The 20730-nt window shown below is 40.7% G+C and overlaps 2 protein-coding genes across 11 annotated transcripts in view; one reads left to right on the top strand and one right to left on the bottom strand.

Annotated features, from left to right (window-relative positions):
• EML5 (EMAP like 5) overlaps positions 1–15926 on the top strand; it is a gene marked incomplete at its 5' end in the record, with an annotated part of 169981 nt that extends 154055 nt beyond the window's left edge. Inside the window, 11 exons of the mRNA XM_034643052.1 lie at positions 6098–6271; positions 7162–7370; positions 9580–9737; positions 11020–11134; positions 12004–12192; positions 12357–12529; positions 13770–13932; positions 14331–14434; positions 14951–15104; positions 15438–15538; positions 15802–15926. Coding sequence (XP_034498943.1) covers positions 6098–6271; positions 7162–7370; positions 9580–9737; positions 11020–11134; positions 12004–12192; positions 12357–12529; positions 13770–13932; positions 14331–14434; positions 14951–15104; positions 15438–15538; positions 15802–15838 — 1577 coding nt within the window. The remainder of the gene's footprint in view (positions 1–6097; positions 6272–7161; positions 7371–9579; positions 9738–11019; positions 11135–12003; positions 12193–12356; positions 12530–13769; positions 13933–14330; positions 14435–14950; positions 15105–15437; positions 15539–15801) is intronic.
• Positions 15927–19207: 3281 nt separating this feature from the next.
• ZC3H14 (zinc finger CCCH-type containing 14) overlaps positions 19208–20730 on the bottom strand; it is a 47443-nt gene continuing 45920 nt past the window's right edge. For all 10 annotated transcript variants that reach the window (XM_011225851.3, XM_019800395.2, XM_011225848.3 and 7 more), the window contains 2 exons: positions 20167–20273; positions 19208–19730 (listed from right to left, as the gene is read on the bottom strand). In XM_011225851.3, the coding sequence (XP_011224153.1) occupies positions 19724–19730; positions 20167–20273 (114 nt within the window). In that variant the 3' untranslated portion in view covers positions 19208–19723. The remainder of the gene's footprint in view (positions 19731–20166; positions 20274–20730) is intronic.

The raw sequence follows: 20730 nt of genomic DNA, 5'->3' as shown, positions 1-20730 counted from the left end.
AGATGTGTTTTCTGGTCTCAAACTACAGTTCCAGTAGCACTTTTCAGATCTTGATGCAAATGCAAAGAAAATGTCCATATTTAAAAAATTGGTTTAACTGAAACTGAAGAACTTCCACCTAACCTTCGGTTTATGGTGATTATTCTGCAACGTAGTACATGCTAAAAGCCAGATAATCAAGACAAGACCCTAATAGAATGCTCTAAATGCTTTCCAAGTGATTGATATGCTCAGTTAAGGTCATGTGCTTGTGAATTGATATTCAGATTTGTCAGTAACTATCTACATAAGACGTTTTCAAAGTTGAAATGTGTAAAATTACTACAGGCAAACATTGGCAATTGATTTTAGTGATAAAGATCTCTGACTTTGAACCTCACTTCAGTGACATGTTATCTCCAAAAAAGAATGTCATTCTTCTCATTAGATCTGTATTAAAAAAATTTTACTCAATGAATTTCGTCAACAAAAATTGTATGGAAATTTGCTGTCTCTTATTACACAAATACCTGCATAATATCTTCAATTTTGTCTCTGACCCTATACAGAAAAAGTTTGCAGACTCCAGCTCCAGGGGGAGACAAGAGATAAATAAGTAAACTTTTAGAACTAACATGATCTGAGGTGGTAATAGGATAAAAACAACAAGGTGTTCGTTTTCTTAGAGGTGGTAACATTCAGCTGGGCCAAGAATTATACCAAAAAAAATGATAGCCAAGGGATTAATTGGGTACTCCAGGCTGAGGCCTGGTTTGGGAGTCCTAAGAACACCCCTACATTCAGTGATTCACTAGAAGGAATCACGGGGCCCAGAGGCAGTTAGGTTCTGACAGTAATCAGCAAGGGAGAAAGACACACCAGGTAGAGTCTAGTGGCTACGGGCACAGGCTTTCTGCATCTCCCTCACCACCCTGCCCCAGGGGTCACCCACAAACCTGCTTTACCAGCAGCAGGTGCAGCACATGGGAGCAGGGATTTGTCCAGGGAAGCCCACTCCAGCCTTAGAGTCCAGGCTTCTTATTGGGGGCTGGTCACATAGGCACAGACCAGCCACAACTACTGAAATACCCAGAAGAAGGCAGGTGTTCAGCACCCCAGGTAGATAAAACAGCCTTAAATCAACATAGGGACCATTTCAAAAGTCAAGTCCTTACACACTTGCAAGTAGGCCCTTCTAACGATAATAACTTCAGGCTCATTTATGTTAACTCTTTCCTGTGCAGGCCCTAAAGGTAAATCAAGAAACAGGAAGGTCAGTATAGAGGAGTAAGGCCTCTGAGATGAACGTGGAGAAGGGGGTAGGAATCATTTGCACAGGGCTTTGCAGATCATGGAGAGGAGTGTGGATGCATGCTAAGTGCAGACTCCATCATGGAGGGCGTGAAGCAAGAGAGGGAGGTGATCTAATTTATACTTTGAGAAAGTCACTCTGCACTATTAAGGATGTAGAATGGAAAGAGATGTAATCAGAAAGTTAGGAAGCTATTATAGTAGTCCAAGCAAAAGATATTTTTCACTGGGGTGGTAGGAATAAAAATGGAGAGAACGAGACAAAGATGGGATGTATTTTGGAGCTAAAGCCAGTGGTCCTTCTGAAGAATTGGATGTGAGGGCATGACAGAAAGTGAAGAACCAAGGCTGTTAATTTTTTGCTTGAGCAGCTGGCTAGGTGAGATGGGAGAATACTTCCGGAGAAGCAGTTAGGCAGTAAGAAATTATTCACAGACATAAGGACTGAAGGGAAGGCAAGAAGACTGGTGGGTTTGGGGGTGGGGGTGGGGGAATAAGGAAACTCTATTTTCTTCATTTCAGTAGGTGAGAGTGAGGAGTGAAGAAGGTGGGGGGGTAAAATTTTGAAATTATCACTTCGGAATGTGGGAGAATAAATATAAGAAAATATGTGGTATAATTACTGTTTGAATACATGTCTTCTGGGACATCTTTTGTCTGACAAAGCTTTCTCAGTGTATCTAAGTGCTAAAAATTTGACATTTTGATAGGGGGATTCAAAGAGACCTCTCTGCCCCTCCCCACCCCCTGTCATAGTTACCATTTGTCACAACAGGCAATTGTCCATGAAGTGACTTTAGTGGTCTTCCATGTGCCCTCTGTGACAGAAAATAAGGAAATTTATTAGCCCCAAGGTTGGTCGCATTTGTGGTCAGAAAGGGCTGTCAGTACCAGTTAGAGTTACATGCTCTTCATTTTCTGTTAGTGAGAAAAAGGATAAAAACTCTTTTCACAGCCATGAGCTAGAAGTTCATGGTTCCTTCGTTTTAGCCTGGTTGAGTCTTTTTAATACCCAAAGCAAGCCCTGTACTAAGAGGACACCTGGGAAATACCATGTGCCGATTGGCTAAATCTGGGTTACTGAGCTAAATTCCTGTGCTGGAGGTGGGGAGTGGGGAATGGAGCATGAGGGGTTGGGGGTGCTGGGGAGGTTATCACAAGGGCATTAGACTAATCAATTGAGTAAGCAGTGTCTTTCCCCTGACTCACTTGCCCTACATAAGGGAGGAATGGATTCCTGCATAGAACAGCTTTGTTAAGGAGGGCGGTAATGGATAGTGGGTATGCAGCAAAGAGCTGTTCGCCACAGAAACTAGAGTGAACTACAACTGGCACACTTAATGGCCCATATTAAAATTTTGTTTTAAAATATAATTTTTTTATGCTGCACCAAAGACAAGTAGAGGACGGAGAAAGAACATCCTTACTTTGATTCTTATGAGATCCAATTAGTAATTGAAAGAGACCCTTATAGTCATCTCTGTAGTAGAGACTTAGAGTTTAAGAATGCTTATAAAAAGTCAGTGGGAGGGATGCCTGGGTGGCTCGGTTGGGTGTCTGCGTTTGGCTCAGGTCGTGATCCCAGGACCCTAGGATTGAGCCCCATATTGGGCTCCATGCTCAGCAGGAAGCCTGCTTCTCCCTCTTTCGTGCCCCCTGCTTGTGCGTGCTGTCTCTGTCTCTGTCAAGTAAATAAACAAAATCTTAAAAAAAAAAAAAAAGTCAGTGGGAAGGGCCCCTGGGTGGTTCAGTCAGTTAAGCATACATTTGGCTTAGGTCATGATGGGGCGGGGGAGGGGTTGGGATCAAGCCTCATATCAGGTTTCCTGCTTAGCAGGGAGTCTGCTTCTCCTTCTACCTCTGCTCCTCCCCCTGCTTGTTCCCCCTCCCCCCAATAAATAAATAAATAATCTTTAAAAAAGGGGGGGATTGATTTTCCAGAGATAGCTTGATGTAACGGAAGGAACAAGAACAGAGATGGATTCTGAGGACAGCACAGCTCTGTTGGCTCTGCCAGCTCTGAGGTGTGTGTCACTTAGGGCTTGACTGACTTCACGGGAAAACACATCTGCCTAGAAGTGGGGCCTAGATGTGTCCCCTGCAACAGGCCTGGCCCATGATAGGTACCCATTAGCTGGTGGCCCATGGGAAGGGGAAGAGTGAGAGCGGGATCTGTGTTACTCCCCTATCATCAATGACCATTTTTGAATCACAGGAGAAAATAAAATGTACTTAACGTAATTTAATCTTTCTTCAGTAAGTTAGAAAGGCCTTGAAAATTTGCAGTGATTTAAATCTTAAATCCTGTTACTGATATAAATTCCGAAGAGTCTGGATATGTAGCAATCCCATGACATGGTCATACCTTTGTGTTTTAAAACATAAATTTCAGGTATACACTCCTTATCATCTCATTTAACTTTCTATGAAAGCTTGAAAAGCTTAGTAACTCAACTTATTTAAGATTACTTGCTGTCTAAATTTTAGATAAATGAAAGTCTTTGTAATTTGTGACATATGAAATTTGGAGACAAAACTGATGTTTCTTGAAAATCCATTATCTACCTCATCACATTTAGGCAAAGTATATGGATTGCTGAGAGGTGCTTTTTGTGAACATGGTTTTTATATGATGGAAACTTATATAATATTTATTACTGGCCAAAAATTATAGACTGATATAGTATATATTTTTTTTTCAAATTTTTATTTAAATTCTAGTTAACATACAGTGTAATACTGGTTTCAGGAGTGGAATTTAGTGATTCATCACTTACATATAACACCCAGTGCCCATTCCAACAAGTACCCTCCTTAATACCCATCACCCACCTAGCCCGTCCCCCACCTCCCCTCCTTCCATCAACCCTCAGTTTGGTCTCTGTCATTAAGAGTCTATATTATGGTTTGCTTCCCTCTTTTTTTTTTTCCCTTCCCAAATGTTCTTCTGTTTTGTTTCTTAAATTCCACATGGGAGTCATATGGTATTTGTCTTTCTCAGACTGACATTTCACTAAGCATAATACTCTGTAGTTCCATCCACAGTGTTGCGAATGGCAAGATTTCATTCTTTTTGTTGGCTGAGTAATATTCCATTGTATGTATATACCACATCTTCTTTATCCATTCATCAGTCGATGGACATTTGGGTTTTTTCCATAGTTTCCGTGGCTACTGTTGATGCTGCTATACTTACGTTTGCCAGTCCTTCATATCCTTTTCTTCTATTGAATAAGGAACATTCTAGTTTTAATCCAGTACTTAAGTTTATTATATTCAGTTTTTCACACATAAATACCCTATTTTATTATATGGTAAACTTTTTTAATTGGGAGAGAGAATGTATGTGTACACAAGCTGGGGGAAGGGCAGAGGGAGAGGGTTTCAAGCTGACTCCGTGCTGAGTGTAGAGCCTGGCACAGGGTTTGGTCTCACGACCCTGAGATCATGACCCAAGCTGAAATCAAAAGCCAGACGCTTAACCGACTGAGCCACCCAGGCGCCCCTATATGGTATACTTTTAAGTTTGTTTCCATGTAGTTTTGATTTTTCACAGTTGCATAAATCTTTGAACAATTTTTATTTAATGACCTCAGATCCCTGGTTTAATATATTTTAATTACTTTGAAGAACTGTCAGCTGTATTGTTGTATACTATAAATTGTAGATGGTATACAGTGTCTAAATTTATCAGAATGTTTTCTTTGGAAACTAAGATGTCTCTATTTTCACAATATTTGTAGCAGATATGTAATTTGAAACAAATGCACTTTAGTATTTTGATTATTTTACTAAAAATACTTATGTTCTGGGACACCTGAATGACTGGCTGTCAGTTAAGCGTCTGCCTTCAGCTCAGGTCATGATCCCAGAGTCCTAGGATCAAGCCCACCCACCCCTACTCAGCAGGGAACATGTTTCTCCCTCTCCAGCTCCCCCTGCTTGTGCTCTCTCTCTCTGTCAAATAAATAAAATGTTTAAAAAAAATTTTTAAACATTTCTAAAACATGCATTATTTTTTTTTTAAAGATTTTATTATTTATTCAACAGAGAGAGAGACAGCCAGCGAGAGAGGGAACACAAGCAGGGGGAGTGGGAGAGAAAGAAGCAGGCTCATAGCAGAGGAGCCTGATGTGGGGCTCGATCCCATAACGCCGGGATCACGCCCTGAGCCGAAGGCAGACGCTTAACCGCTGTGCCACCCAGGCGCCCCAGCATTATTTTTATTTTAAAGCTTGTGATTGCCTAATTTTCTTGTCTGTTATTTTCTCAAAAATGCAATTTGAACTATTCCCTGAAGAAGTATTCTGTATTTTTTTCTTTTCCTTCCTCTTTTCTTTCTTTACTTTTTTTTTTTAACAATTTTTTAATTGAGATATAGTTGACACACAATGTGACATGAGTTTCAGGTATCCAGCATCATGATTGGACAAGTCTGTGCGTTCTGCTATGCTCACCAGCCACAGGTCTAGCTGCCACCTTTGACCGTGCGTGTGATGCTGACACGGTTCCACTGCCTCTGTTCCCAGTGGCTTATTCGTACCCAGAAGCCTGTATCTCCCACTCCCTTTCCCCCATCTTGTCCATCCTCCGCCACCCTCCCCTCTGGCAACCATCAGCTTTTTCTATTTTGAGTCTGGTGTTGTGTTTTTTTTAAATTTCGTCTTAGTTTTGAGCTATTTTGTATTAAGTACACAGTCTCTCTTTGGGAGATACTTTTCCGTGTTTCAGAAAATATGCCTCAGCTGTAGAAATGGAAACATTTGTAATAGGCATATTATAGCTTTTGGATTTTATCTTTATTTAGCTACAACTCCTTCTATCCACATCTGGGATGCAGTGAACAAGCAGACTTTATCCATACTGCGATGCTACCATTCAAAGGGAGTGTGTTCGGTCAGCTTCAGTGCTACTGGAAAACTCTTGCTGTCTGTGGGTCTGGACCCAGAACATACTATTACCATTTGGAGATGGCAGGAAGGTAGGGTTCCTTTTCCCTTTAATTAAAAAAAAAGGATATTAGGGTAATATGAATTCTCTAGTATTTGCCTAAACTTGGTGATTGAAATCATTTTTCACTTCAGCCCTATCCGGTACACAGTTGGTGTTACCGTTGGTAAGTTCCACTGTACAAACTCAGAGCAGCTCACAAAGCTTAAGTTAATGAAAGTTACTAATACTCTAGATGATGCGCTGCCCTTTCCTTTCAGTCAGAAACCCTGGGTAAGGGGCACCTGGGTGGCACAGCGGTTAAGCGTCTGCCTTCGGCTCAGGGCGGTGATCCCGGCGTTGTGGGATCGAGCCCCACATCAGGCTCTTCCGCTATGAGCCTGCTTCTTCCTCTCCCACTCCCCCTGCTTGTGTTCCCTCTCGCTGGCTGTCTCTATCTCCGTCAAATAAATAAATAAAATCTTTAAAAAAAAAAAAAAAAAAGAAACCCTGGGTAAGTCTCTTCTGCCAATTATTATTTGGTTCCTTATGGAGGGTCTTAGGAATGGAAATGAAGTATATTGTAAGTGACAAGGACCATCAGTAGGGTAAGATTACTGATACTCTAGACAAAACTTTCCAGTGCTATAGCTGCTATAAAAAGTGAAGTTCACAGAGCCACACAGAAGTAAGCAAGCTCTGATTTCTAAAATCTCGGTTGGCCCTTCAGTGGTAATAAAGCTCCCATTAATACATATATCCCTTGAGAAAATCTCTGAGAAGGACTCTGTCCCCCGGCCCTGATTGCCAGGTAGCTGTGTAAGGAACACGCCCCCTCGTAAGTATTTGTTTTTTGAACGACATATTTTGAGTAACTGTTCGATCCTGTAGAAATTAGCTTCCTGTACTAACCTTGTTCATTTTGTTGTCTCTCTTTATCAGGTACCAAAATCGCCAGCAGAGCTGGTCACAACCAACGTATTTTTGTGGCCGAATTCCGACCAGATTCAGATTCCCAGTTTGTGTCTGTGGGAGTCAAACACGTGAAGTTCTGGACGCTGGCAGGAAGGGCTCTTCTTAGCAAGAAAGGGCTCCTGAGCACTGTGGAAGATGCCCGGATGCAGACCATGCTCGCTGTCGCCTTTGGTGCGGTATGTCTCTTTAAAATGCGCGTGCTCGTGTATCTCGGAATTACAGAAATTGGACTACTTTGGATGTTCTTACTCTAGATAGATAAGCCACCACGATGTTCCATGGCATTGTGACCCACTGATCATTACGTATGTCCTGGTCATGCATACATTTCCCCTTCCCGAGTCTGATACTTTCAGAAATCAGGGAGCGGGAAAGAAAATTAATGAGGGTGAATAATGAAACATTTGAGTCCTTAGGCCATTGACATTCTTAAAAACCTTCATTCATTTTGTAATTATTACCCTAAAACTCCTCTAGTAGTTCCTCATAATCCTAAAGATTTGTCAGAATACAGAAAGATAAATCAAGAAATATAATTTTCTGGTATTTAAGGTGGTACTGGGGTTTAGGATTTCCTTTGCTTTCTATCATCGTTAACTCACTGCTAAGCACATTATTGGAAGCGCTTTGGGCCAGTGCTGTTCACTCTGCTCACCCCAAGGAGGAAGGAGAGCACAATTCCTGGCCCTCACAGACAGTGTTCCAGAGTTCCCTCCCCTCCCCCATCCCATCTGGGCTGGCGGTTCAGGATCCACATCTCTTTTCTTTAATACCCTGTGCCCTAGCCCGGCCTTTTAAATCCTAAGTGGATTTCCTTACTAACGTGTTTATGTGGGTATGTAATGTGAAGAAAATTATAGTTTAGAACCTTTAAGCACACGTTTTTGAGAAAAAGACCATTGACAATGTTGGTTGTACCACGTCAGACTTCCATTAAACATTTTGGGCATTCATTATATAAGACCAGTAATTCCTTTCTAGAAGAAAAACTCACACATTCAAATGCTTCTGGCATTTAATTTGTCCGTGTAGATTAACTTTCTCCGTGTATAAAATTTTTTATGTTGCCAGTGCCCATCCCCGATAGAAAAAAAACTTGAAGACTAAAATAATAGTCATAATTGATGTTTGAAGCAGCAGCCGATCAGAGTGTTTTGTTTCGTGGCGAGATGGGTTGATGACCAGTTTATGCATTTTTGAACATCCTGTTTGCCTAGGGGCTGTAAAAGCAAGGCGAGTAAAATACAGGTTTCTACATCTGAAGCACTCACATTCTAACTGCAGATAAGGCTTCAGGATGACATATATAATTCTTGTTATCCAAATATAAGCTACAGAGAAATGCATAAATGCTGAGGAATTCGGAGTCACATTAAATTGTTGGGAGGGGCGCCTGGCTGGCTCGGTCAGTTGGTGGAGGTCAGTTGGTGGAACGTGCGACTCTTGACCCCCTTGATCTCCAGGTCGGGAGTTCGAGCGGCACGTTGGGGGTAGAGATGACTGAAAAAAAATTGTTGTAGGGAAATTAAACATACCAACCATATAGTATTCTCAGAAAGATTAAAGAAAATTCTTGTTTTGTTGTAATTCAAAATTAATTTTCCTACCGGTTCTCTCCTTATTGTTTCTGGTGAATGATCTTGTACCAGTTGCTCCAAAAGTGAAGCTAAAATGGATGAAAATAGCACGTGCTGCAGAATTTAATTTCTCCAGTCTCCGCATAAGTGAACTAGATCGCTGGGATCGCGATTCTCAGAGTGGTCTAAAGCGCTATGACTTTTGGTACCTTATCAAATTTATCTTATTTTGTATTGCATTGACTTTGCTGTTTTGATTTTAAGAAGTCATGGCAAACGTTAATTTCATATATAACTTCATGAATTAGTGAAACCTAAAAATTCCCACAGCTTTGCTCTATTTATAAATCCTATACATAGTTTTACTTTCCATAACAAAATACTTTACCAACCTAGTGAAAAGTTATTTTCACTTCCTATTCCTGCTCTTCTTTTCACTCTCTGTGACTAACGATCTCCAGCTATTTCTCGGGCAGCTGAAGGGAAGCAGCCCAAAGGGATGATAGAAACCGGAAGGATTAATATTTGAGAACTGGCAGGGACCGTGGAGCCTGAACTCCCCTCATTTTCTACATGAAAAGGCGGGTCCTCCTAGAGGTTCCAAGTGTTGTCCAAGGTTAGTCCAGAGAACGTCAGCAGAGCAGCACCGCAGGCCCTGACAAAGCCAGTTAGGGTTTTCGGGCTCTGGGGCGCGCGGTCCCCCGCGGGCCGTGTGGGGCTTAGGCCACACTACATAGAGAATTGCGTCTGTTTCCTCTCTGTTGGAACTTTTGATGAGTTTATCTCCCCCTTCCCCACTCCTTTTCAGAATAACTTGACGTTTACAGGTACCATCAGTGGAGATGTCTGTGTGTGGAAAGAGCACGTGCTGTGCAGAGTCGTGGCCAGAGCTCACAGCGGGCCCGTGTTTGCCATGTACACCACGCTGCGGGACGGCCTCATCGTCACCGGTGGCAAGGAAAGGCCGTGAGTCCTCCTGCGCACGGCCCCGCGGCGTGCAGCTCGTTATTCTAGTTCTTTCCAGGCTATGCGGATTGTGCTCTCTGCACTTCCTCCTCCTGTGGTTCGCCGTTGTTGCCTCTTATGGGCCTTCTTGTTGATTCTTAAGTTCTGGTCTTCGGTCACTTGCAGTTTTCTTCATACTGTAGAGAAGCCTAGAAGCCTTCATACTGTAGAGAAGCCCCCTGCGGGCAGGGGGAGAACTTCTCTGGGGTAGTGGTGGTGCAGGTAGAGAACAGATTGTCGTAACGTCTGTATCCCGTGGACATAATTGCTGGGTAAGGGGACCCGTGGGAAAACCTTTGCCCTCAAAGCCAGGATGCTCCTGGAGTGCCGGCTCGCGTCTTTGTCCAGATGGACTGAGGGGCAAGGTGCCTGTTGCTTGCTGCCTCAGAAAAGGATGGGAGGATGCTAGAAACAAACTGCCTTGTTTGCTTTTTCTTGAGGCAAACGTGTTATGTAAAATTGTGTCATACAGGGCTTCAAAATTTAAGTCTAAGGAAAGGCCTTTTTCCAAGGGCTTTGAAAACCTCCCGGAAGCCAGATACTTAGAATTGATTTTCAGCATATTCATGTCCATGTGAAAATGCAGTGTTTACGCGCCCAGGAAGTACATTTCCATTCAGGATCGCGAGAAGCCGTGTATGAAACGGAAACGCGGTAGCTTCTGTCCTTCACGCCGAGGAAGACTGTTCCCGCACATGGGCGTGTTTTGGTCCCAAGACAAGCAGTTCATCTCACAGAAAATAAAGTTCTACACTTCTCAGTTCTCCCAAGTGAAAAACCATCAATAGGCTATATTCTGTCTTTTCCGTGTTACTCTGACGCCGGGGTTTCCCACCCGCCGCGGTCTGCACACCTCTGCACACGGGCAGCCTCTATTTTAGTCACGGTGGGAAAGGGGCTTCCCGTGTAGCCATTAACGATACCGTCCATAGCACGGCACCTGCAACCCTGTTCTCTAGCCGGAGGTTTCCGTGGTCGCTTTAACGTTACACATCATTGACACGTCTCCTTAATCAAGAGGATACATTATATGGGGGGTGGGAGCAAAATAAGATTATGCTGTATCAGAAAAAGGAAGTAAAGGAAAATCTGCTTAAGCTGAATGAAATACTGTGTGTCTTAAAATTGCTGTAAAAAGTGAATATCAGGGCCTTTTTTAATATTCTTATAATTTAGTATTTATTTCAAAAATTATTTGGAATAGCTAATAATAAATGCTTATTTGGGTTTGGGTTGTTACCAGGTCCAAAGAAGGAGGAGCAGTGAAACTGTGGGACCAGGAGCTGAGGCGATGCCGCGCCTTCAGACTCGAGACGGGACAGGTCACCGACTGCGTCCGCTCTGTGTGCAGAGGCAAAGTAAGATGTTCCTTGAGCCATTACGGTGCGGCAGAAAGTAGAGGACAGTTATTCTTGGGGTTCTCTCACCCTCTGGAACTTGATGCATGATAGAAACGATGAGTGTGCTTGCCACTGTCCTCTGCCTCCCCTCCTCCCCGTGAGTCCGGCTCGGCTCAGCCGCTCCGCGCGGGCCAGGCAGAGGACTGGGTCAGCCCCCGTATGTTCTTGAATGTGCTGGTTCAGCTGTGGTAAGCAGAAGTGAAGTTTCTTGCCAGTCCACTCATTTTCATTAGAGCAGCGGTCTTTTTTTTTTTTTTTTTTAAGTACTCTACCCCCCAACGTGGGGCTTAAACTCACCACCCTAACATCGAGAGTAGCTCGCTCTACCAGGTGCGCCAGCCAGGTGCCCCCTGTTTGTTTTGTTTTGAAACACCCATTCCTATAAAAAATTTTGACCATGCATGAACTTTCATTAAGTGTGTAAGTCATATACATGTATTATTCTCAGTCCATGTATCTATTGGTTAAACTTACTTTATATTTCCCTTTTAACTAAAATCCAGTACTTTCGTCCTGTATCCCAGTGCACTTACACCGCCTTAGAGATCTTCAGATTAAAATAGAGCCCAGTCCAAACTTTGGCAAAGCCAGGTGCTGTGGTGTTAGCACGCAGGTCTGTTCTCTAGCACGGACTCCACCAGGCAGCCCCACCTAGTGCCCCACAGATGGGCCTTTAGTCCAAGAAACCCGCAGGAGCTAATGCCCTTCTTGCTCCTAGCGTATTCAAAGCAGAAAGTTCTCTGAAAGGTCAGTAGTAGGGTCCTTCTTAAGTTATTGAAAGCAACTGTTGTATTCCATTAAATGTATCGGTCCCATTTGTGTTTCAGGGCAAGATCCTAGTTGGGACGAGGAACGCGGAGATCATTGAAGTTGGAGAGAAAAATGCGGCATGTAATATTTTAGTTAATGGCCATGTGGACGGACCCATATGGGGACTGGTGACACATCCTTCCCGGGACTTCTTCCTTTCTGCTGCAGAAGATGGGACAGTGAGACTCTGGGATATTGCTGATAAAGTAGGTACAGACAGTTTTCTTAAAGTTAAAATTTCTAAGGACAGTGGAAGTCCTAAATTGCTAGCACTATTTGAGAATTATGTTGACAATTTTGAAAAAAAATTGGTTTACTTTGTAAGTACTCTATTTAATATAGTTTTCTTTGACTCTCGGTTCTTATGCAGAAGATGTTAAACAAAGTGAATTTGGGACATGCTGCTCGTACCGTGTGTTATAGCCCTGAAGGGGATATGGTGGCTATTGGAATGAAAAATGGAGAATTTATTATTTTACTGGTGAGCTCTCTAAAAATATGGGGAAAGAAGAGAGATAGACGATGTTCAATCCATGATATCAGGTTAGTCAACAAATGGAATAGAATTTTTAGTATATAGATTTATTCTTAAATAACCCAGGTTACATTTGAAAACAGGTCCTTAGTGCCTATAGTATTTAATCACATCATAAATTGTATGCTGAAATGTGGTTGTGTACTTATTTACTGCTTGCTAAATTATCAACCCACTGGCACCAACCACACAGCCTTATAATACCATGTACTCAGGGAATGTATCCAGCAAGTTGATCTGTCCAAGAATTATGTTCCACTGTACAGGAGAGAGCCATCTGTCCTTCGTAAGTTGTCAGCCTTGGAGAACTAAAGTTATAATCCCAGCCCTCAATTGAATATGTAGTCACTCAATCAGTACCCATCAGGGCACGTGGGTGGCTCTGTCGGTTAAGTGACTGACTTTGGCTCAGGTCATGATCTCAGGGTCCTGGGGTCCCACATCAGGCTCCCTGCTCACCGGGGAGCCTGCTTCTCCCTCTTCCCCTCCCCCAATTCTCTCTCAAATAAGTAAAATATTTTTTAAAAATTAATACTCAACATCTATGCCCCAGAATCTGAATTAAACTTTTCTTGAACTTGTATTTTCCAGTGCACAAGCTTATTTTGACAGCAGCTACCATTTACTGAGTACTTCTGTGTGAGCAAGATAGATTATCGAATCCAGTTGCCAGAAGCTTGCATTCTTTTCATTAGTAAAACCCTTTTACACATGAAACCTTCCTCAGAATTTCAAAATATAAACTTCCCCATTTCCCTAGAACCGCAAGTGAATTGTGCCATACTGTTTCCCATGACCACTAGGCACACATTTGTCTGGTAAGATAACTTCTAAATTTCACGTAGTGTCGCTTCATCTGATAACCTGAGGCGTAGTAAGCTGGTCTGTTTTTTGCTGTGAAGATACCTAATGTTTCCAGATGGAAGAATCATATCTTAGTCAATTTGGTGTATTATCTAACTTAAAAATTATGTATTTGTTAATGGCTTTTTCAAAACTTAGATCTTCTTAAAGGAATCAGATGAAAATTCACTTAAAATTGAATTAAAATATAAGCTTTTTGTTTCATGTTAACACAGACAAATACCATCTCCATATACACAATCAGTTGTGTCTATGGGTAAATCTACTTGAGGCCAGGTCACACACATACTTATTTTTGCGAGACAGAAAGCAAGTCGGTGTTCTTAAATGTTTATGTAATTTCATGTGGTTTAATGTGTCTTTCACGTTTTATTACCTCTCCAGATTTAGTCCAGATTCCCGGTTTCTGGCAGTGGGTTCCAGTGAGAACTCAGTGGATTTTTACGACCTAACACTGGGCCCCACCCTTAACAGAATCAGCTACTGCAGGGACATTCCCAGCTTTGTCATTCAAATGGACTTCTCTGCAGACAGCAGGTATCTCCAGGTAAGCTATCAATACCCTAAAACCTGGTTTACACTAGCTGTTTTAACCCTGTTAGTGGATGCATTTAAAACAGTTTGAGGGGCAGCTGGCTGGCTCAGCAGAGCATACGACTCTTGATCTCAAGAGTTGTGAGTTCAAGCCCCACACTGGGTAATAACTTTCTGAAAAAACTCCTGAGTTCCAGAGCTTCTGAACTCTTGCCTTTATTTACTCTTCACTGTTTCTGCATTAATATCCTATTCTTACGAGTCCTCTTCTCCACATTTTCTATTTTCACTTTTGCAGTCATGGTTAATGTTAGAAATGTAAATGAGATAGCACACTTTGCTAATATCCTCTAGCCTTCTGACGTGTCTCTCACATAATGGAATTCTTGTCCCATTTTAATACGACGCAAGGTCTCCACCGGTTGCTATAAACGACAGGTCTATGAAGTGCCTTCAGGAAAACCTGTTACAGATCAGGCCGCCATGGACAGGATCACTTGGGCTACATGGACTAGGTAAGAACTGACTGAAGGTCAGCCAGGAAAACTGGAAAATCCTGTTGCTCAACGGTTAGAGCCATTCCACTAGGGAGTATTTGAGTTTTACGTTTGTTATCGTTTGTTATCGTATCTTGAATTCTTCCTCCTAAGAGGAAGATGACAGGCTCATGCTGGAACTCCTTCTCATAGGACATATTCTCATGCTTTATCAAGGTTAAAAGCCTTTAAAGATGGCCTGATATTTTCCTTAACACATTAGGTTTAATAACAAGCAATAAAACCACATACTCAGTAGTTATGCAATTGTATTATTTATCTAAAGAAACGCTATCTTGCAGTTATTAGAAATGGAACCTTCTAAATTTGCTGTTTAACGGGTAACCATGAGTAACCGTCTTTTTAATCAAATTCCTAAAGCATAAGCATCTTTTAATTTTAAAGTAACATAATTAAGTAGATATTACCAAAAGCCTTTTTCAGTGTGGTACATCTGTTTGCTATGGTGGATTTTCTTTTATTCCTTCCTTCTAGTATTCTGGGGGATGAAGTTATGGGAATCTGGTCCAGACACACTGAGAAAGCCAATGTCAACTGTGCCTGCGTATCTCATTCAGGAATCAGCCTTGTAACAGGAGATGACTTCGGCATGGTTAAGTTATTTGACTTCCCGTGTCCTGAAAAATTTGTAAGTTTGTGTTTGGTTTTGCTTTTTATGTAGTTTTACTAGCAATTTAGACATCTGATCATTATCACACCTTTCCTCAGTTACGAAGTTCCAAATGCTTTTCTCAGAGGAAATGTTCAGAGTACCTGGAGACATCTGACTGCCCAGACAGCCTGGTTTGTGTCAGGTGATCCGTTACGAACTCTGAAAAAGCATTTGGTAACTTTGGCTGTGGTCCAAACTGCCTACCTCTCTTCACAGCCCCTGTGATGGAGATCTGGGGTTCCTGATGGAACCTCTGATTTCTGTGTGCCTCACACAATATCCTGAACTTTGTTTTTCATTGTTTTTCAGGCAAAGCACAAAAGGTTCTTGGGTCATTCACCTCATGTGACAAATATTCGATTTACCAGCGGTGATCGACATGTAGTTAGTGCTGGAGGGGATGACTGCAGGTTGGTAACTTTTTCAGCCCAAGAGAAGCAGACGATCTCTCACTTGTTATAAGGAGACCTGATATCACCATATTAAGTCAACAACATAGTTAAGGGAGCATCACCGGCTGGCTCTGTGGAGGCGCATACAATGGCAGTACGGAGTTAATGAAAATAAAAGGAGTTAATGAAAAATTTTATACATTTATGATTTGAAAGCTCATTAAACTTCTGAAAATCTAGAAATATAATAAACTCACTGCCTTTTTTTTTTCTGATTGCAGTTTATTTGTCTGGAAATGTGTACATATGCCTCACTGAAAGATATGGATGCTGAGAAGACTCTATATAAATTAACAGCCTTGAGAGACCGGAATTACAGAAGAGGAAAAACAAACAAACAAAAACAGAACCAAACCTTGCATGGGCAAGTGGTGCTAATTTAGGATTGCAACAGGGATAAATGCCCAGAGTCATCCAAACAGAAGACAGATAAGTTCAAAATATTTGCTGTTTGCACTGGATAACTGTCCATAATCCATACACTGCCAGACAATTACTTTAAAAGAAAGGATTGAATAAATACTCAGTGAAAGCCAGCCCCCCATTTTGGGGGAGTGTGCAAACTTAGACCTGCTAAAGAGGCTTAGGGGACAGCACTTCTCAAAAAACAAAACCCAAGTTGCTTAGTTTTCATCCTCTCTTTAGCAAAACTGTTTTTCTTTTTTTAGAATTTATATTTTATTTTCAAGGTTCATTATTTAATGACTTATTTTATCCTTGTGTTTACATAAGGAAAGGAAACACGCCATCACTCTAAAGGATCACATTTTTAAAAAGGCAAACGTTACTTTCCCTAGGGAAACACACGCAAGCTTTACTGGTGAAGATAATGCTAATTAAGCATCAGTAAACCTCTTTTTATCAAGGACATTTTTTTCCTGGCAGTTCTACATTTAGGAACAAATCCACAGTTAGTAGTATTTGATCACTACATTTTCATTTTTGAGTTGTCGATCCTTTTCTGTTCAGAAGTCATCTCCATAAGCTGAAAAATTAAAACATGATTATAGCCTCATTAATGAAAAAGTAGTCTGACGAATAGTCCTTTCCAGTGGTGTGCAGGGTAAGGTCTTAGACAGCAGTAGTATTTAACTGGGAAAGCATACCGAATAAAGATGGAGCGTAACAGAAAATACTCGTTTAACACAGACTGAAGTGTTCAAGGTCCCATTTATGAAGTTAAACAATTGAGTAGCTCTTGAGAAAATTTTTATACTTTTTTTTCTCCTGGGAAAATTAATTAGATGTATGCCACCCCCATAGGCTGACTTCCAAAAGGAATGAATACAGGTCCACCTGTAAAACTCATCCATTAAAATTCCTTTTTGATGGATTAGGGCTTAACTCTTAGATATTTATCCCTATTCACTTAAATGCTGCCAAAGATTAAGTACTTGCCGTTCAGGAATTTGCTGTTTAGCCTGTCTGTAGTTTCCTGAAGATTGGAGATTATGTAGATTGCTATTTAAAAATATATTTTTCTAAACGTGAAAAAGTTTAAGATGCTCTATTATTGGTCCTATGAATTTTTATTTTAATGTGTTAATTATCTTTGTAGCATAATAGACCCCTTCAGGTTTCTGGAAATCTCAGTTTGGTTTGACCAGACATGAAAATTCCTGATACCTATTTTGTATGCCCAACACCTTGTAAATACTGAAAACAGAAAATGGCTGGACTGTACCGCAGAAAGCCTAACCAGTGATTGAACATAGTTTTAAGCTCCGAACAGCTGTGTCTGAAGGACTGATTAAGGCATTTAGAAGCTTGAAACAGAAGATCATATTCACATCAATGGATTCTCCTAAATTAAGCCAAGTTTTAGAATATACTAACATTAAATTTCTATTCATGTATATTATTATAAAGAAATTCCCCTGAACCACCCCTCCATCTTTGAACCTGTTGCAATTTTAAATTTTGCTTCTGAGCCAAAGCTTCCCAGCTTCTGGCTAAAGAGAAATTCCATTTCTATTAAAGTACATGTAGAAACGCTAATTATAACCTTAGGTAAACTGTATAGTTTTTGTTCACTGCATTTTTGTTCCTCCAAGTAGTCAGCCCGATAAGCCAGCCTTAATGGCCGTTGTCAGTTTCACGACTAAACCCCGTTGAGTTGAAGTAGTTCTCCCACCACCTTGTTTATTCCAGCCACCAAGTAAGGGGAAGGTGAATAACCACGACAGGTTATGAAGATTCTGCCCTCTAGTTTTTTGCCCCAGAGAATTACTTTTGTGTGCAGTATTTGACTAAGCTCCTCAGTTTCTGTCACCTGAGACTTCTGGCGCCTTCGGTCCTGTTTCTGTACATAAACGCGTGCCAAAGCGCACCGTGACCTGCTGCCCTGCGCCACACTTGTTCCCTCCTTGCTGCGATGCTTTCTGATGGTGGTTCATTTTAAACATCTGTTGGATAACTTGGTCTAGAGTCAACCCTAGCTTGCCCATAAACCACAGCAGGTGAAAGTTTACAAACACTGCCTGGAAACACATTTAAGAGTTTAATAAGTGGCAAAAAATATCCGATTTTAGTATGTTATTGACTTGTAAAATGGCTGAACCAAACCACTTAAGCCCTGTTTCCCGTTTATGTTCTTTGTAGTGGAATTATGAATGCCATTTATAGTGATGCTAAAAGTCTGTTAAATTTCTAGAAATACAACTTAAGATGCTTTACATCTTTGCAGAAGAAATTTAAGTAGCACTGGAATGAACAAATGCCTTAAATTCAGAGGAGTCAACTTTCTAGAATGAAGCAGAAGGGTCGTTTCACCCAAGCCTAACTCCGTGAGCGCTCTGTGCTGTCCTGCGCACTGTCTTTCCTCCTTCAATGTTTCAAGTTTTTTCTTAGGAATCGGCACAGCGAAGTGCAACTTACAGATGGTTTAATAACTGGTTAACTCTTTCTTCTCCCATTGGAAAGCAATGGCCACAAAACAGACTGCTGGTTTTATGCTCTTAAACATGGACTTTTACACGTTTTGTTATCACTCGGGTATATAAGTCAGTGGAATTTTTTTTTTTTTTACAGTTAATTTGGTCCTGAGAATGTTTGAGTCTTTATCTCTTTTGCATTAATTCAATCTGTTCTAACCAACTTTTAGCGTTTTTTTTAAAAAATTGCTGTACATCAAGTCTTTAAGATCAGTGATCTGTTGGTTATTTAATTCTAAAGCATCTGACACTTCTTGCCTTAACTATTTCAAAAACCACACACAGAAGACTGTGTATTGATACAGTAGTTGAAAAGTTTAGTCCTGTTTTGCAGTTTACCCATCTGATTTCTGTACTTGGTCATTTAAAATACACTATTTAAATCTAATTAATTTTTACATTTAAAAAAATTTCTGTGGAGTTATTTCTGAAAAATTTTTTTCAGAATGTGAGAATATATGTATAGTTATAATCTTGTGAGTTTGAAGTCTGTTTTCTGATATCTTCTGTATATATAGGGTTGTAAAAAAATTTTTTGTATAATTTTGTGATAATGCAGCCCCAAAATATTTATTTAAAAAGTGTATGTTAATAGTAAATGAAAGCATTTTAAGGAACTGGTTTTTTTTGCATCTGCCATTCTGTTTTTACCTGACCCATCCTATCCCAGAAGGTAAGAACCATCTACCAAAACAACAGTCAACCCAAGAAGCCTGTATTATCATGCTTTTCAAACTAAATTCACTCAAAATTAAAAAGCAGGATTGAATGACTTTTAAGCTGCCTCCACACTTCTGGCCACTCCTGTTTTCACAGTGGATAATCCTTGGGAAAAGTGAACGAAATCCAACTTTTTAGAATAAGGATGCTCCTCTCACTAAACACATAGCGACACTGTAGTCCCAGAACTGACGATATCACCACATTGTAAAAGCTGATACTTGAAATAGCAGTGTACAAACACGCCTCAAATGTTTTAATAGAATTTAGCTTTTCTTCTTAAATGGTCTTTTCATAGTCAAACAACAAAAAACACCCAATGATAAAACCACTTAATAAACTTACAAACTTGAAAAATTAGACACTTCAGATAGGCAATAAACTTCGTATTATGAAAGCAATATATTCCAAGTTTCAAAGGTTTGACAAGTTCTGCAGAGTATTTTCGCCAGTAGATGGAAACTCCACAATCTTCTGTGAAGTGCGACTGTCATTCACTAAATAAACAAAAAATTTAATTAACTGCTTCATAGTCACATATCCAGCTAAGAGTATCTTCACACAACGAATATTTGTTCTACAGATTTACAATGTAAATATCAGATTTAAGTAATTCAGTTATATAAAAGCTACACAAAAGACATGTATATAAAGACCACACTAAAGCTTTCTGAAACTTTCTTCCAATGTTTTTACATTACTAATGCCAAGAAAACTAATGTGATATTTGTAAGCAGTATATATTCAGAAGGTAAATCTGATCTGGAGATTATCTAAGTGACTAAGCCATCACTGGTAAAACGAAATTTGGAAACAAGATTTCCCAAGTACCCTGTATAATTAAAACAGAAAAATCAAAGTGATCATTTCCGCCAAATCTATATACTTACAAATTTTAAGAAGCCACATATTAGAAAAACTTTTAATCTTTACCTGGTTTGAGGTCGGATCCATTTCAAGGCATGTCGTGGCGGCACAGTAATGGTGGGATGGTAAAATGTGCAGTCAGGTCTCGTACACTGAGTGTTAAATCTGCAGTGCTAAATACAAACAACAGTCTCAACGTTTGCAAAGCTAATACAGATAAAAACAAGGCCATTTGAGAGAAACATTTAATGGGGCAAGAAATACAGTCTAACAATATTTTAATACTGAGACCTTGAAAAATGACCTCCCCTCCCCACCCCAACACAAAATTCTAGCCCAAGATTTCAAAAGGAACCTCGGTACACAATACAGACTTCTAATCACCCTGCATGTTGGCACAACATCCCTTCTACCCATCGTGCCCTGGACACCCTCATTTATGCCCAGCTGCAGTTGGGGGAAGGGACAGTGTTTCACACGGCCTTCAGGCTTCCTACGTTAGAGAGACCAATCACTGAGCAGCTCAGCAGGTGGACGCACACCAGTCTTGAGCACAGAGAAAATGAGAACCATCAGCAGAGACTACTGGGCTTCATCAGCTCCGTTTCTGACACGAGGTGGGAGGAAAAA

Source organism: Ailuropoda melanoleuca, chromosome 14 (assembly GCF_002007445.2).
Source record: "Ailuropoda melanoleuca isolate Jingjing chromosome 14, ASM200744v2, whole genome shotgun sequence".
Classification (NCBI taxonomy): domain Eukaryota; kingdom Metazoa; phylum Chordata; class Mammalia; order Carnivora; family Ursidae; genus Ailuropoda; species Ailuropoda melanoleuca.
This window is presented reverse-complemented; position numbering and strand designations above follow the sequence as displayed.